The 12,895-nt window shown below is 40.0% G+C and overlaps 1 protein-coding gene across 1 annotated transcript in view; it reads left to right on the top strand.

Annotated features, from left to right (window-relative positions):
* LOC119742396 (D-aminoacyl-tRNA deacylase 1-like) overlaps positions 1–12,895 on the top strand; it is a 40,022-nt gene that overhangs the window by 528 nt on the left and 26,599 nt on the right. The window contains exons 2-7 of the mRNA XM_038218293.1: positions 1,027–1,117; positions 1,785–1,887; positions 2,635–2,767; positions 3,941–4,074; positions 4,596–4,756; positions 6,754–6,955. Of these exons, the coding sequence (XP_038074221.1) occupies positions 1,027–1,117; positions 1,785–1,887; positions 2,635–2,767; positions 3,941–4,074; positions 4,596–4,756; positions 6,754–6,955 (824 nt within the window). The remainder of the gene's footprint in view (positions 1–1,026; positions 1,118–1,784; positions 1,888–2,634; positions 2,768–3,940; positions 4,075–4,595; positions 4,757–6,753; positions 6,956–12,895) is intronic.

Here is a 12,895-nt window from a genome sequence, read left to right as displayed (position 1 = left end):
GCAACATTCTTTCCAAGTCAGGAGAGCTAGACCTATTCGATAATGAGTTGGATCACATTTTAGCAACCAAAGGGGCAAACCCGGCATGGACTTATACTTGGCCTCTTCTTAGGGAACTGTCAGCATCATGGTCATGATGGTCAAGCGGGAGAATTGTCTTGTTTTGTCATTGTATTGATGTTTTTATTATCTCATTGTAAAATTGTAGGCTCTCTGAGTCTTATGCTGTATCATATGGATAAATGAAAAGAAATCCATCCTAGCTTGAACTTGGATAACCCCGATAATTAGAGATGGGGTTTCCCAAGTTGGTTAGATTTAACTTGGGAAACCCCAACCATTGCCAATTGTAATGCTCATTGGAAATTCCACAATTAGAGCTAAAGTAGAATGTATATTTTAAATGAGGCTGAAAACATTTTAGAATGTTTCAAATTACCACCCCTGCCCCCGCAGTCAGACCAGCTTAGTGTCCTCTTTATTATACCTCACTGGCAGTTTACTGACTGACTGTCACATGTGAGAATGGCAGTGCTGTCCCATAGGAATATCCCATTAACAGCAATGGATAGGCTAAAATCCAGCCCATTAAATTGTGTATGTATTTGTATCATGCATGAACAGACTACCAGTGAATAGCAATTTAATCAATTGATTAGATTTGTGGGAGCTTTGGTTTGTTTGTGGTATTTTCTGTATTTTCTTTATTTTGTATTTTGTGTTTGTTTACTTTGTTCTAATTTCATCTCATCTGTCTTCAACTAGGACAAGGTACTCCAATTTTTTTTTTACATGCTGTATTTCATTTTTGCTTGCAGAGGGTGACATTAGACCCCCAAAATGCTTGACAAAGTAAAATACCAATATTATTTTTTTTCAGCTTAGTGCCAAGTTCCTTCACTTTCTTAGAAAATTTGGACTAAGCACATACCAGGACGTTTGTGTTCTACAAATGTTAATAAAATGTCAGCAAATGCCTGATGTCTGTCTGTAATTTCACCTGTAATTTGTGGGTTTTTTTGGCAGTTGGCGATGAGTTGATAAGCTCCATTGGGAAAGGATTATGTGTCCTGGTCGGTATTTCCCGAGATGACACGCCGAAAGACAGGGAATACATGTGAGTCCTTCATTCCATGAGTCCTGGAGGTTTTCCTACTCCTTGGCTTTGGCTTTTGAACTGTCTTCTAAAATCAAAGTAAAAGTCTTTAAAATCTCTCAAAACAAGTGAAAATACTTAACTTTATTATAGAACTTGATGTTCCTGAAGTGAAACACTGAGGTGAATCAAGGTTTTGAAAATCTATTCTTCCTCCTCCCACCCTTTCCCCCCTCCCCCTCCCCTTCCCCCTCCCTCCCCTTCCCCTCCCTCCCCTTCCCCTTCCCCTCCCTCCCCTTCCCCTTCCCCCTCCCTCCCCCTCCCCTTCCCCCTCCCCTTCCCTCCCCACCCCTTCCCTCCCCTCCCCTTCCCTCCCCACCCCTTCCCTCCCCCACCCTGGTTCCATATGTGTGGCCCAAAATAATCAGCAATACAGCATAGCTTTTTTGAAGGTTGGGTAACACTTTCAACAATTAGACAGTACATTTTTATAATTCTTAAGTGCAGCACAATCGAATGGAAAATAAAATTTGTACAAAAATGTGGGAAAAACTGTACTCGCCTGTCAGTCAGCAAAATTCTTCAAAAGGTCCACATTTATTATCTTCACACTTATTAGAGGTCTCCACTTTAATAACTATCATTTATGCATCAATGTGCTGTCATGTGTTTGTGTCTTGGTTACTAGAGCCAGGAAGCTTCTGAGTCTCCGAGTGTTTGAGGACGACAAAGACAAGAAATGGGACAAGAGCGTGATGGACAAGCAACTGGAAATGCTGTGTGTTAGTCAAGTGAGTTAATAAAGTCCATCATTTTATAGTTTGTACGTAAAAGGATTCCTATCCTAGCCACAATACAAAATATGCATTAGGCACCTTAACCGATGTTTTAGTCGAGAGACTTGGGATGGATCGCAAGTAATCACAAGTCAATCACAAGTCTATCACAAGGCAATCTCGAGTACGTGCATGTACTTCACGCCAAAAAAGCTAGGGGAGAGATTTGTCAGGATTTTTACAGAATCCTTTTTGAAGTCTGCGCAGTTCCCGAGCTTTTACCGTAAACATTTTTCCCAATAAAAGATCATTAAGATTAGGGTATTTTAAGAGGTGCTTTTAGGAAACTACAAACATAAACCCTAAGTTGCTCTGACCCCCTTGGTTACCCTAGAACCCTCTGCCAAATATTTTGTGGAATTTTCATTTCCCCAAATCTCGCCCCTGAAAAGCGCTGAGTGCCGTGGCCCGTCCTCATTATGTGAAAGTGTTTTATTCTTAGAACAATTTGGACCCAATTGTGAGATCTTTTGGCTTTCCTCACAATGTTTTTGATTCCACTTAACCTACTATTCAACCGGTGTGTGGCTCCTACAACTAGAAACAAGTGTGGGGCATATACTGTGTGTCCTGTGCACCGGAAGTCACACAATGCCAACTTCTGTTCCTGCAAAGAGACCAAACACATCTTTACATGCAAGTTTTTATAACCCACCATCCAAAATCAAAAGTAGTAAAATTCCTTTTCTCATTTTGTTGCAGTTTACATTGTACTCGATCCTGAAGGGCAACAAGCCTGATTTCCACTCGGCTATGGCCGGAGATCAATCCCAGCAATTCTACGAAGACTTCCTGGACATCTTACGCAAAGATTACAAGCCGGAACTCATCAAAGGTGCAGTAGATGTCTTCTGAACTATGTCTTTAGCCACGTTCCCATTGGACTTTTTTTCGCACAGCCATACAGAAACTTACCGCGACATTCCTTTGCTTAAGTCTACCTTGCGTTCCCACTCAGACTTTTTTTTATCACCGACGGAACGTTGATTGAATTTGAGTGACTGCCAGATGCCCCTTATAACTTACCTAGGCTGTGCGGTAATCTGCCATGACCACTTTAGGCCTGGTAGTTTTACATCACGGTCGCGGTAAGTTGACAGGGAGGTTGGTTTGTCGTCTTTCCCCATTGGACTTAATTTTGTCATTCTATAGGAAAGTCACAGTAAGTTAACCAAAAAAAGTCCAATGGGAATACGGCTTTTCACCCAAGGCAGGTACATTGGCAAGCTATATTGCAGACCAAAGCCGTGTCTGAAATGGACCTCCAGAGCTTTGGCTACGTCTATTGTCAGCATGTTCCCATGCAGTTGCAATACCAATGAGAACCTTGACAATAGTGTTAGACAAAAGATTTGGATGCGGGCTACTTGATTGGTTGGCTTGCAGGTTGGCATGTGACGCTAACAACTTTTTTAATCGTTTGGTTAGCTGCTCATGGCTTTGTGCTCACATGTCATGGGTCATGCGAGCATGGTGGCTTGTGCGTAAAGCGCTCGCCTCTCACCAAGGTGACCACGGTTTGAATCCTGGCCGTGGATCCTGGCCTGGCTGCGGATCACATGTGTGTAGAGTTGTGCGTTTGTTCTCTCCTGCGCCACGAGGGTTTTTCTCCGGGCCCCCCGGTTTTCCTCCCTCCGGCAAAATCAAACACTTTCGATCTCAGGCTGTGCTCCGTGGTCATATAAGGGTCGATGTGGCCGGCAGCCATAGGCGCCTTTACATGCCAACGGCCGGACCACGTTGTAGCCGCTTCCTTCGCAATTCAGCATCCCAGCTGCGAGTAAGGATGATTAGCCTCCCAAATTATTATTATTATGACAACCTCTCTCCACCAGCCTAGAAACTCTCTGTGCTGACAGTCATTCACTGATTGACTGACTGCGAACAGCAAAAAATACTGAACCAAGCATTTGAACGTATTTTCAAAAGAATGAATTCTATTTGATAAATATGACATTAAAAAGAACAATTTGTACAACATTTTTGGACCTGTGATTTTATTTCATAGATGGCAAGTTTGGTGCCTACATGCAAGTCCACATTCAAAACGACGGCCCAGTCACAATCATGCTGGAATCACCCTGTGAATCGACCAGAGGCGTGAAGGCCCCGCTCACACCCATACCAAGGACTGCCAGACAGGTATGATATATTACTTAAACAACTACCCTCCCAGTTAGTTCAAAATCCACAAGGAAGTTTTGGGAGGATTTAGCAGAATATAGGATTGTAGAACTTGGCCTTTAACCCCAACCTTCCCAAATCCTCCAAAAGCGTTACAATTTCAGGACAAAATCCACCTCAAGGCTCTATATGTATAAATTATTTACAATCAGGCATGCGACGTTTCCTCGGATGAATTGTTTTTCACTTCACACAACATTAAACATTTTTAAAATACGGTACAACATCTTTTAAAGCTTGGAATTTTCCTCTTTTTTGTTACTTTCTCGTTGCATGTCTGTAAAATGATTAAAAAGTAGGAATTTAAGCTTTAAAATCAATTAAGTTTGACATCTTGATATGTAAATATTAAATGGGTGTTTTTTATTTTGCAAGATTTGTAAAAAGGCCTTTAATGAAAAAATGCCCGTCACAACTTGTGTCTCATTTTGTTGGTTGGGTAACTTTACCATCGATTCCCTTGTCCTTTTTTTTTTCAGTCCGGCTCTGCAACACCAATCGCCAGGGTTAAAGGTCAGCAGCAGGACAAGGTGAAGGACAAAGCCTGCCGTTATGTCACCACTCTCACCACAGAGTTCGAAGGTCAAGGTGGTGTCCATCAAGAATTCAAGAACACGCTCACCAAGTACAGAGACAGCCAGTGAGTAAAATCACCAACAATGTTATCCACAACTTTCCTGGAGTGTTGCTTGGAAATTTCCTGAGTCCTCCAAAATCCACCAGATATGCCCAGGAACTCAATTGCCTATTCCTTGTACTTTAGCAGTCAAGGAGCTGGGAACTTTCCATTCAAAGAAAAAAGACAACTTATACTTATTATGGAGTTCGAAACATTTCTTTATTCGATAATCAGCTGTTCAACGTCACTATATAATTTTTGTCTTGAAATGTATTCAAGAAACGATGTAAAACTCAAAACAGGGGCTAAATCAACCCTTACGAAATGAATGGATTCGTCCATAAAAATGTCAGCATCGTGTTGACTGTTTTTGAAGAAAGTTACGATCGAAACTTGAATGTTGACGTTACTACTCGTTAGTATTATTAGTAATCACAACAATTTGATACTTAGGACAAAACAAATCAGCGTCTGTTGCCACAAAGCAGAATTGTAGCGCTCCAGTCAGACGACAAATGGTGGGTTGCATACTCTTGGCCATGCACCAAGGCCGGGAACTGGACGGGCCAGCCGGCAGCTATTCCCGTTTTTTATTTCTCATGTTTGTAAGAGTATCGACTGTAAATGATTTGATATAACTTTTGTGGCCCTTTTTATAGTTATCGTAGTGTAAATGGAACTGGTTCAGAGCATTTTGACTAGAATTTGGAGGCCTTTATACAAAACTGAAACCGCTGCGGTCGGTGCGGCATATACGCCGGTGCGGCTTATACGCCGACTTCAAATCTTAATTTGCAAATGTTTGCGTGCTGCGGCTTTTACTCCGCGCGGCTTATATTCCGCAAATTACGGTACAAGAGTATTTCATTACTAGAGGGCATCCATGTCTTTGCACAAACTGTATAATACTTCTGTATGGCTATTTGCATTTGTATTTGAAGTAGTGCTGCAAGAGTCAACTCTTAAATCCAGTCTTATAATTTTCAGTAGAACAAATGTTCTGCCTTAGTAATTGATATGAATAGTGCCTGGTTCCTACAACTCCTTTCTTGTGGTCCATTTACTTTCTGAATTCAGTGCTTTAGCCCCTAATTGCCCTGAATCCTCCAAAATCCTTTTTGCAAATTGGAGGAATTTGCAGGATTGAGGTTACATGGCAAAAGTGCGTTGCTGATTTTGGAGTACGCACTGTGTCAAGGTCTTTGGCCGGACCTTGTGTTGTTTATGCTCAGCCGTGCATAAATTTAGTCCTTGATTATACTTGACATCCTCCGCACTGCTCCAGGATGTCACTGCCTCTGCCTCTGCCTCAGCCTATTGACAGTCATACCCGGAGGATTTTGCAAGATTCAGGCAGTGGTCACCCCTCCATGGACCATATTCAAGAAATAACGGAAGAATTTGCAGGATTGAGGCTATATGCTATTTTTCCATGAGGCCAATTGGAGGATTTTGCAGGATTGAGGCTACATCCTAGCAAAAAGGCCTAGGGAGTTAGGGTTAGCGTTTAGTAATTTAGCTCCAGTTCTAGTGATTTAGCACTTTAGTCCCATGTCACAGGCTGGGCGTTAGCTCCAAAAGTTCCTGATGGATTTTGAAGGATGTGGGAGGGGAGGTTAAACGTTAATGGTTAAAACTTTCTTCCTTTTCCGTTGGTAATTTGTCTGCTCATTATTTGGCAGTTTGGTATGAAGAGCACTGATACAAATGTTGTTGTCTTGCTTTTTTGGAATTGTTTGTAAACAAGTTAATACAAAAATTAAGGCCAGCTATTGTTTGGTTTGAAACACTGTGATTTTGCATAGCTCTATGCATTGCTCACTTTCAGTTTAAACAAAAATCAATCAGAAAATGTTGTCTCATCAAAAGTTAACAAGTTTGTATTGCTAGAGGAATAGCAAATTGAAACAAAAATCTATTTTTAGGGGTTGGAAATGGAAAATAACATTTCACGGTCATCTTTAAAATCACCTCATGAATGTATGTAAAGATGATCTGGATTTGTTCTTTCTCCATAGACTCAGTACAGCGGAGTTGATGCATCGCGTCGGTACCCTCTTCACCGGTCACACGCGGCTCATATGCAGCTTCACAGCATTGCTCCCGACCGGCCACAGCATGTCCATCATGAATAACGACCCCAGTCAGGTCAGAGTTCACATACCGGGTCAGAGGAACATGTCACTGGAGGAGGTCAAGCAACACATAGAGCAAACCCAGGTGAGGTTTTTCGTCACTCTAAAAAAAAAATTGAATTTCAGTGTAAAATAAGAGTCTTCTTGGCAGAGCGTGAAATAGAGATAAACCAATAAACAATTTAGAGAAAATTTTTGGTTGCAAAATTAATCCTAATCTGGCTAGGAAGCATCCTCAATCCTTCAAAATCGTCCAACTGCCTGCATGTAAAAATAAGGATACAGCCTCAATCCTCCAAAATCATCCTTTATCACTTAAATTTGTTTAGTGGAGGGGTGACCACTGCCTCAATACTTCATAGTCCAGTATAATATAGGACTCAATTGGACATTGCTGAATATAAAGAATGCAAGGTCTAGCACAAGACTCAATTAGACATTGCTGAATATAAACAATGCCAGGTCCAGCACAAGACCGTGGCACAGTGCATCCTCCAAAATCAACCGACACGTTTTTTTTGCATACAACCTCAATCCTCCAAAATCCACCAAAAACAGCCTGGTTGATTTTGGAGGATTGAGGAGGGTTAGGCTTAACATGTCTTCAATAAACACTAAAATGTTCATAATTTTGCCTCTAAAGGTGCTTTTAGGTTGATTTGTAGAAGTACATCCGTTCAGGAAACCCGTAACAGCCAATATCTCCATTTTAACCTTTCTGATGTCAGAACCTTCAATTTAGAAAAGTTCGTTCTCAAAGATCATCATGGATTTTTTAGCAACGTATTAGAAAAATCGTATTTTTACCATCTGCCCAGACGAGACTGTGCTTGACACTTGACAGAACACATCAGTACTGTGGCCTGTTATGATGTGGAACATGGCATTTTTGACACCTTGAAGACGTTCATCAGTGAGGTGAAGCCAAGGGTGTCTTGCATCCTTGAGGGTGTCAACAACACATGTCCCACATCACCTGTTTTGTGGTAGGGAAGATTCGTTGTGACTTCGTGAAAAAAATGGTGTGCTTACAGTTACTGGACCTACCTGGATTTTTTGCAGCCTTGAATTTCCGATCTCAAACTCTTCATTGCCACAGTTGTCAAAACAAATTTAATAAAAAAAAAATTTGAAAATAGAAAGTCTTCCCCGTGCAAGTTTTTTTGGTGTTATTGGTTAATTAAACAATTAAACAGATTATTTAAACAGAATACCATTAAAAGTACCTTGGAGGAAAAGAAGTAAGTGTGACACTCTTGAAATTAGGGATTGAAAGCTCTTGAGTTGTGGTATATGCAGCAGCGAATTTATTCCGTATCTGTATATGTGAAGACAAGATTTACATGAAGTGATGTTACTTCAGGTCTCCGGGAAATAACGAATAATCAAAATATATTTACAAAATGGCTACAATTAATCAGTAAGATTAAAGCAAGATGAATTCGAATTACTTTCAGTTCATGAAATAATAATGATTCATTCAAATGATTAAACAGTAGTTACGTTTTCCCGCCGAAACTTTCGCGGGGTCAGCCATCTTGAATTTCAACGTTTCAAGAATAAAACTTAGTTAAAAATACCATTAAATACAGGAATAAGAAAATACAAACAGAAATGGGTAGTCGAGGGATTGTGATGTCATCTAGGTTATAAATATAAAGATTAAGAACGAAAATAAATAGATAATAATAATTACCTGTATATGTGAAGACAAGATTTACATGAAGTGATGTTACTTCAGGTCTTTGGGAAATAACGAATGAGCTAGCGCCCGATATCAGACATTGGGGGTGCTAGGTTAATTTGAATTTACATGTAAATAAGGTTGAACCAAAAAATAACGGGGGTCCCTTTTTATAACCGTCACATATCAAAGTATTAATGACTGACAGACACATTTTTTTAAAAAGTTACAAAATAAAATTATTTTTTCTACCTACCTACCTGGATAACTATCAACACCATTTTTTTTTCAGCCTAAATAACAATTTGAATCCATAATTTAATTTAATTATTGACGTGTATTGTTTGACAGCTGTGAGTTTCTCTGTTCGGAACTTGAAATGCTCTGTTGAACAACGTACCAAACATATCTGGTGTGCTGTACCACACACTGGGCCCTTCTGACACCAATGATGTGCAAGGCAATATTTTACAAAAATGAGGTTTTTACAAACTTGTCTTGTAACAATCCTAGACCAACGGAAACATTGAATGGAGGTTTGAGTTCAAACATATGTGAGGTGCGCAAAGCCACCTACATTGATATCAGGGTGCCAGTTTTCTGGCTATAGCCAGGATTTCCAGCCTTTTCATGTTTTGGAAAAACAACCTCCGGCATTCGGTCCCTTCACAGGCCAGAAAGATAAATCATCATGTTGCATACACCAAGAAAACAAACAAAAAACAGTTACTTGTCATTGTTCAGCCAATAGGAAAGTCCATTGTTTGATTGTCACTCATGAGCCAATAAGAAAATTGGTACAAGTGCTACACTTGTACCGAGTGCGCTCATTCAAACCTAAATTGTCAGCATAGATATACTGCCTTCACATGTGTACAGCAAATGATAGTTTAATAGACAAGTGTACTTGTGTGCGATTCTAGGATCATTGTATAGGCACTGCTCCACATGTATTATTGTACATTGTTATACCTCTGTCTTGAATACTATATTTTCATTGGCCAAGAACGATCACGTGTTTATAAAAAGTCATGGCACACTCCCTGTGGGATCTCATGTACATGATATCCCACAGGGAGTGTGCTATAACTTTGTACGTATGGTACGTACATTGTACGGTGTGAAACGCTAGTATCGTTGGTACCCACGCTATTTTCACCATGTTTTCACGCATGAGTGGGAGCAGTGAACTAGCAGACGATCAGCTGTTTTCAGCACACGACATTTATGTGAGTTGACGTTCGATTGTCATGATTGTTGTGTTTACTGTTGTTTGTTTTCGTGATTTTTATATCAAAATCTGAAGAATCCAAGACAGAGGTATAACAAAACAATGCGCCCCTCGGGTGTTCAAAACGTCATATCCCACATCACAGCAGCCAACAATTGTTAATTCATTGTCAGCAAACATGTACGCAACTTGTGTTTGATAATTCCTTTGTTGAGTATACATGGTGTGTGACAACCGTGTCAGTTTTTCCCGCCTTGGAGCGAAAACCAACTAGCATACCTGTTGATATGAATCTTTGTAATATCTCTCCACATCCTTTTGCATTTCTTTGATCACATTCGATCCTCTTTAAAGATTCCCCCTCTAGACTTAAGGCATTCTCCTGAAGACAGTCAGAGCAAACTGAGACCAAACATCAAGTTTACACCTCTTAAACTTCTTCTTATGGCTGTACTCTTCACCATGCAAACCCTACATCTCATCAATCTTAAATTAGAACGGGTGCTGCAATCCAGCAGATTCATTCCCAGGTCTCTGTTAAAACATAGTCCCAAGAAAAAAAGTCCATCTGTAATCGGCAAAGCAAATATTGATCCACAGGACAGCGACTCCCGTATGTTCTTAGAAATGACAGTTAGGGGAAGGTGATTGATCGCAGGGGAGGAAAAAAAAGTGAGAAGACATCGCCATGGTAATGAGATTGCCACTTCAAGGTCGCAGGGAGGGTATTTGATTTCGGAACAGGCGTCAAATTTGACACCATCTGGTTGAAACTTGAGTCAAGCCACGAGAGGAGGATTGTTTTTCTTAGAAGGTGTGGATGAGTCTTCCAATCAAAGTTGTAGTGTGGTTACCATGGAAAGGCATCATCAATTATAGTTTCTTGTGATAGCCATCATAGTAACGTTGGTCATTTTTAACACTAATTGTCGAAAACAAACGTTGAAAGTTAGCAATTCTGAGGAAAAACGTGATAAGAAAGCTCAAAATTGCTTGTGTGGTTTCGCTGATATTTTGCGTACCCATAAATAGTTTCTGTTTGAGTTTGCAGGAGGTATGACATTAAATGACATTTGGAAACTGTTTTGCAGCAAAATTTTGTGAGGGATGGTTCCTGTGTTTCTAACCTTTCCTAAATATCCAAGTTTTTGTGTTTGCTGCCCTCTGTTGTCCATTAGTTGAAATCCGTCCCTCAGAAGAGTTTGTAGCCTTGTATTTGTTGAGCAGGTGTAGGAACAGGAAATGGGCAGAGTGCAGCCTTGAGCACAGGTGTAAACTAGAAATCAATTGGCCATTGATCTATGATAAATGCACACAAAATGATACTTTTTTGTGCGACCAAATATAGAAATTGTCATTGACAACAAATTGACTGATGAAAGCTATTTTGAAAGGAACTTTCTGGAATCATCTAAAATTCATCACACTGCAATAACGTCATGTATAGTGTCCGAAATCTTGACTTCATTCTGGCTTCAGCTGCATTTTTGACTTCAAAATAATTTTATAGAAGCAGATGACAATGAGTTTTCTACTGTTATGCCTGCATATTATTGGATTAGAATCTCAATCTCCCAAAGCCAAAAATTAAGATGACACCTAGTTTAAAAACCCCATCCAAATCCTCATCACAACATTGTTAACCTTCTTGCTATCTGATATGTCGCAGACAGTCAAAAAATCAAACCTCTTCCCCTGATATGCCTTTTACATAGGCTAGTCACCACCAGTCATGGATCAAGCAAGCACTCTGACTAGTCAAATTCAGGCATTAGACAAAAACAGGCAAGTGGTAGACACAGCTTGCTTATCAATCACCTACAGTCACAGAACAGCTGTATCAAGTTACATAAACAGTCACAGCCAGTCAATCCTGCTTTATGTAGTCACTTGATTGATTTGGACTGAAAGGACAACTTGGCACTTAATGTATGTTTGCATTGGAGGGTTTATTGGAGGTTGTTGATGGTAGAAGTTCACCATGTGTTTCACAAAAGATTGTTAGGTATTGCGGATATTAGGTTAGGTATTGCAATTTTGGCCTGCAAAGCTTGGTAGAAATTAAATTTTGGGAGTCTACTTCAAATTACTTTGATTGATTCGTTACTAGCTCTGTAGACTAAAAAAGTATTTTTACATCCTATGAAAAAAAAAGCATGAATGATATAGGAAAACTAATATTCGTGACGTGTCCTAGCGCACTGTAGTATAGTTTTTCCAAAATTGTGTAATGAGGTCATTTATTTTCAGGAGAAAAAAAGAACATGGCAAAATCCAAGAATGAAATATCAGTCAGTCTCCCAGTTAGCGTAGGAGTGGAACTCCCCTGGGCAAAGTGCAGGTACCAGACAAGGGAGGAATGCACAAAAGAATCTCCTCAATCAAGTGTTTTTCCTGGTCGGACGGTTCAGTCCATGAATGATCGAGCTGGCCATTAGTCATGAGATAACTCATCGGGGATTCTGTAACGGGAGCACTTAAACTTCTCCCCGAGTTGATATCTTCCGTGAGAAATCACTCTGGCCTGTTTTCCTTTCAAGTAAAGAAAGCTTTGAATGCAAGCTTGGTCCATTTATCATTTCAGTCCATTGATGATTGTAGTCCCCTTTTATTAACTGTACATTTTTGATGCCTTGGGGATCTTGGTGTTTTACAATTCAACGACTGGACATAATTGCCGCCGGTGTTAGCAGTCTGTTACAAGACGCTATTCCATTTAGGTTTTGTTTAGGCACGAAACAAGCTGCCTAAATGTTCAGTGATTTGATTTTCAGTATATAATCGGATCACTCTAGTAGAGTCTGTCTCTCCGACTTCCAATTACTTACACTAATTTTGTTTTGCAAGACCCTTTGACGAGGGTTCTGGGCTAATCAAGCCTTCACTTCTCCATCCTTGGACAAAAAAATTCCAGTTTTTACATCTGTTATTCAATTTATCTGTAAAAAAAAAAGTTGGCTGTAGTCAGTGCACAGTTAAAGGTAATATTACAAACATCAAAAAACAAAACTACCAAATTACTATGAAATACCTTACTTGACTGTATTAACCCTTACCCTACTAGACCCTCCAACGCATGCCAATGTGTGCCTCAAGAAAATCTCCTATGT

This window comes from Patiria miniata, unplaced genomic scaffold (genome assembly GCF_015706575.1).
Source record: "Patiria miniata isolate m_02_andy unplaced genomic scaffold, ASM1570657v1 HiC_scaffold_6, whole genome shotgun sequence".
In the NCBI taxonomy this organism is placed as follows: Eukaryota; Metazoa; Echinodermata; class Asteroidea; order Valvatida; family Asterinidae; genus Patiria; species Patiria miniata.
The sequence above is the reverse complement of the archived record's forward strand: the minus strand, read 5'-3'. Positions and strand labels throughout refer to the sequence as shown.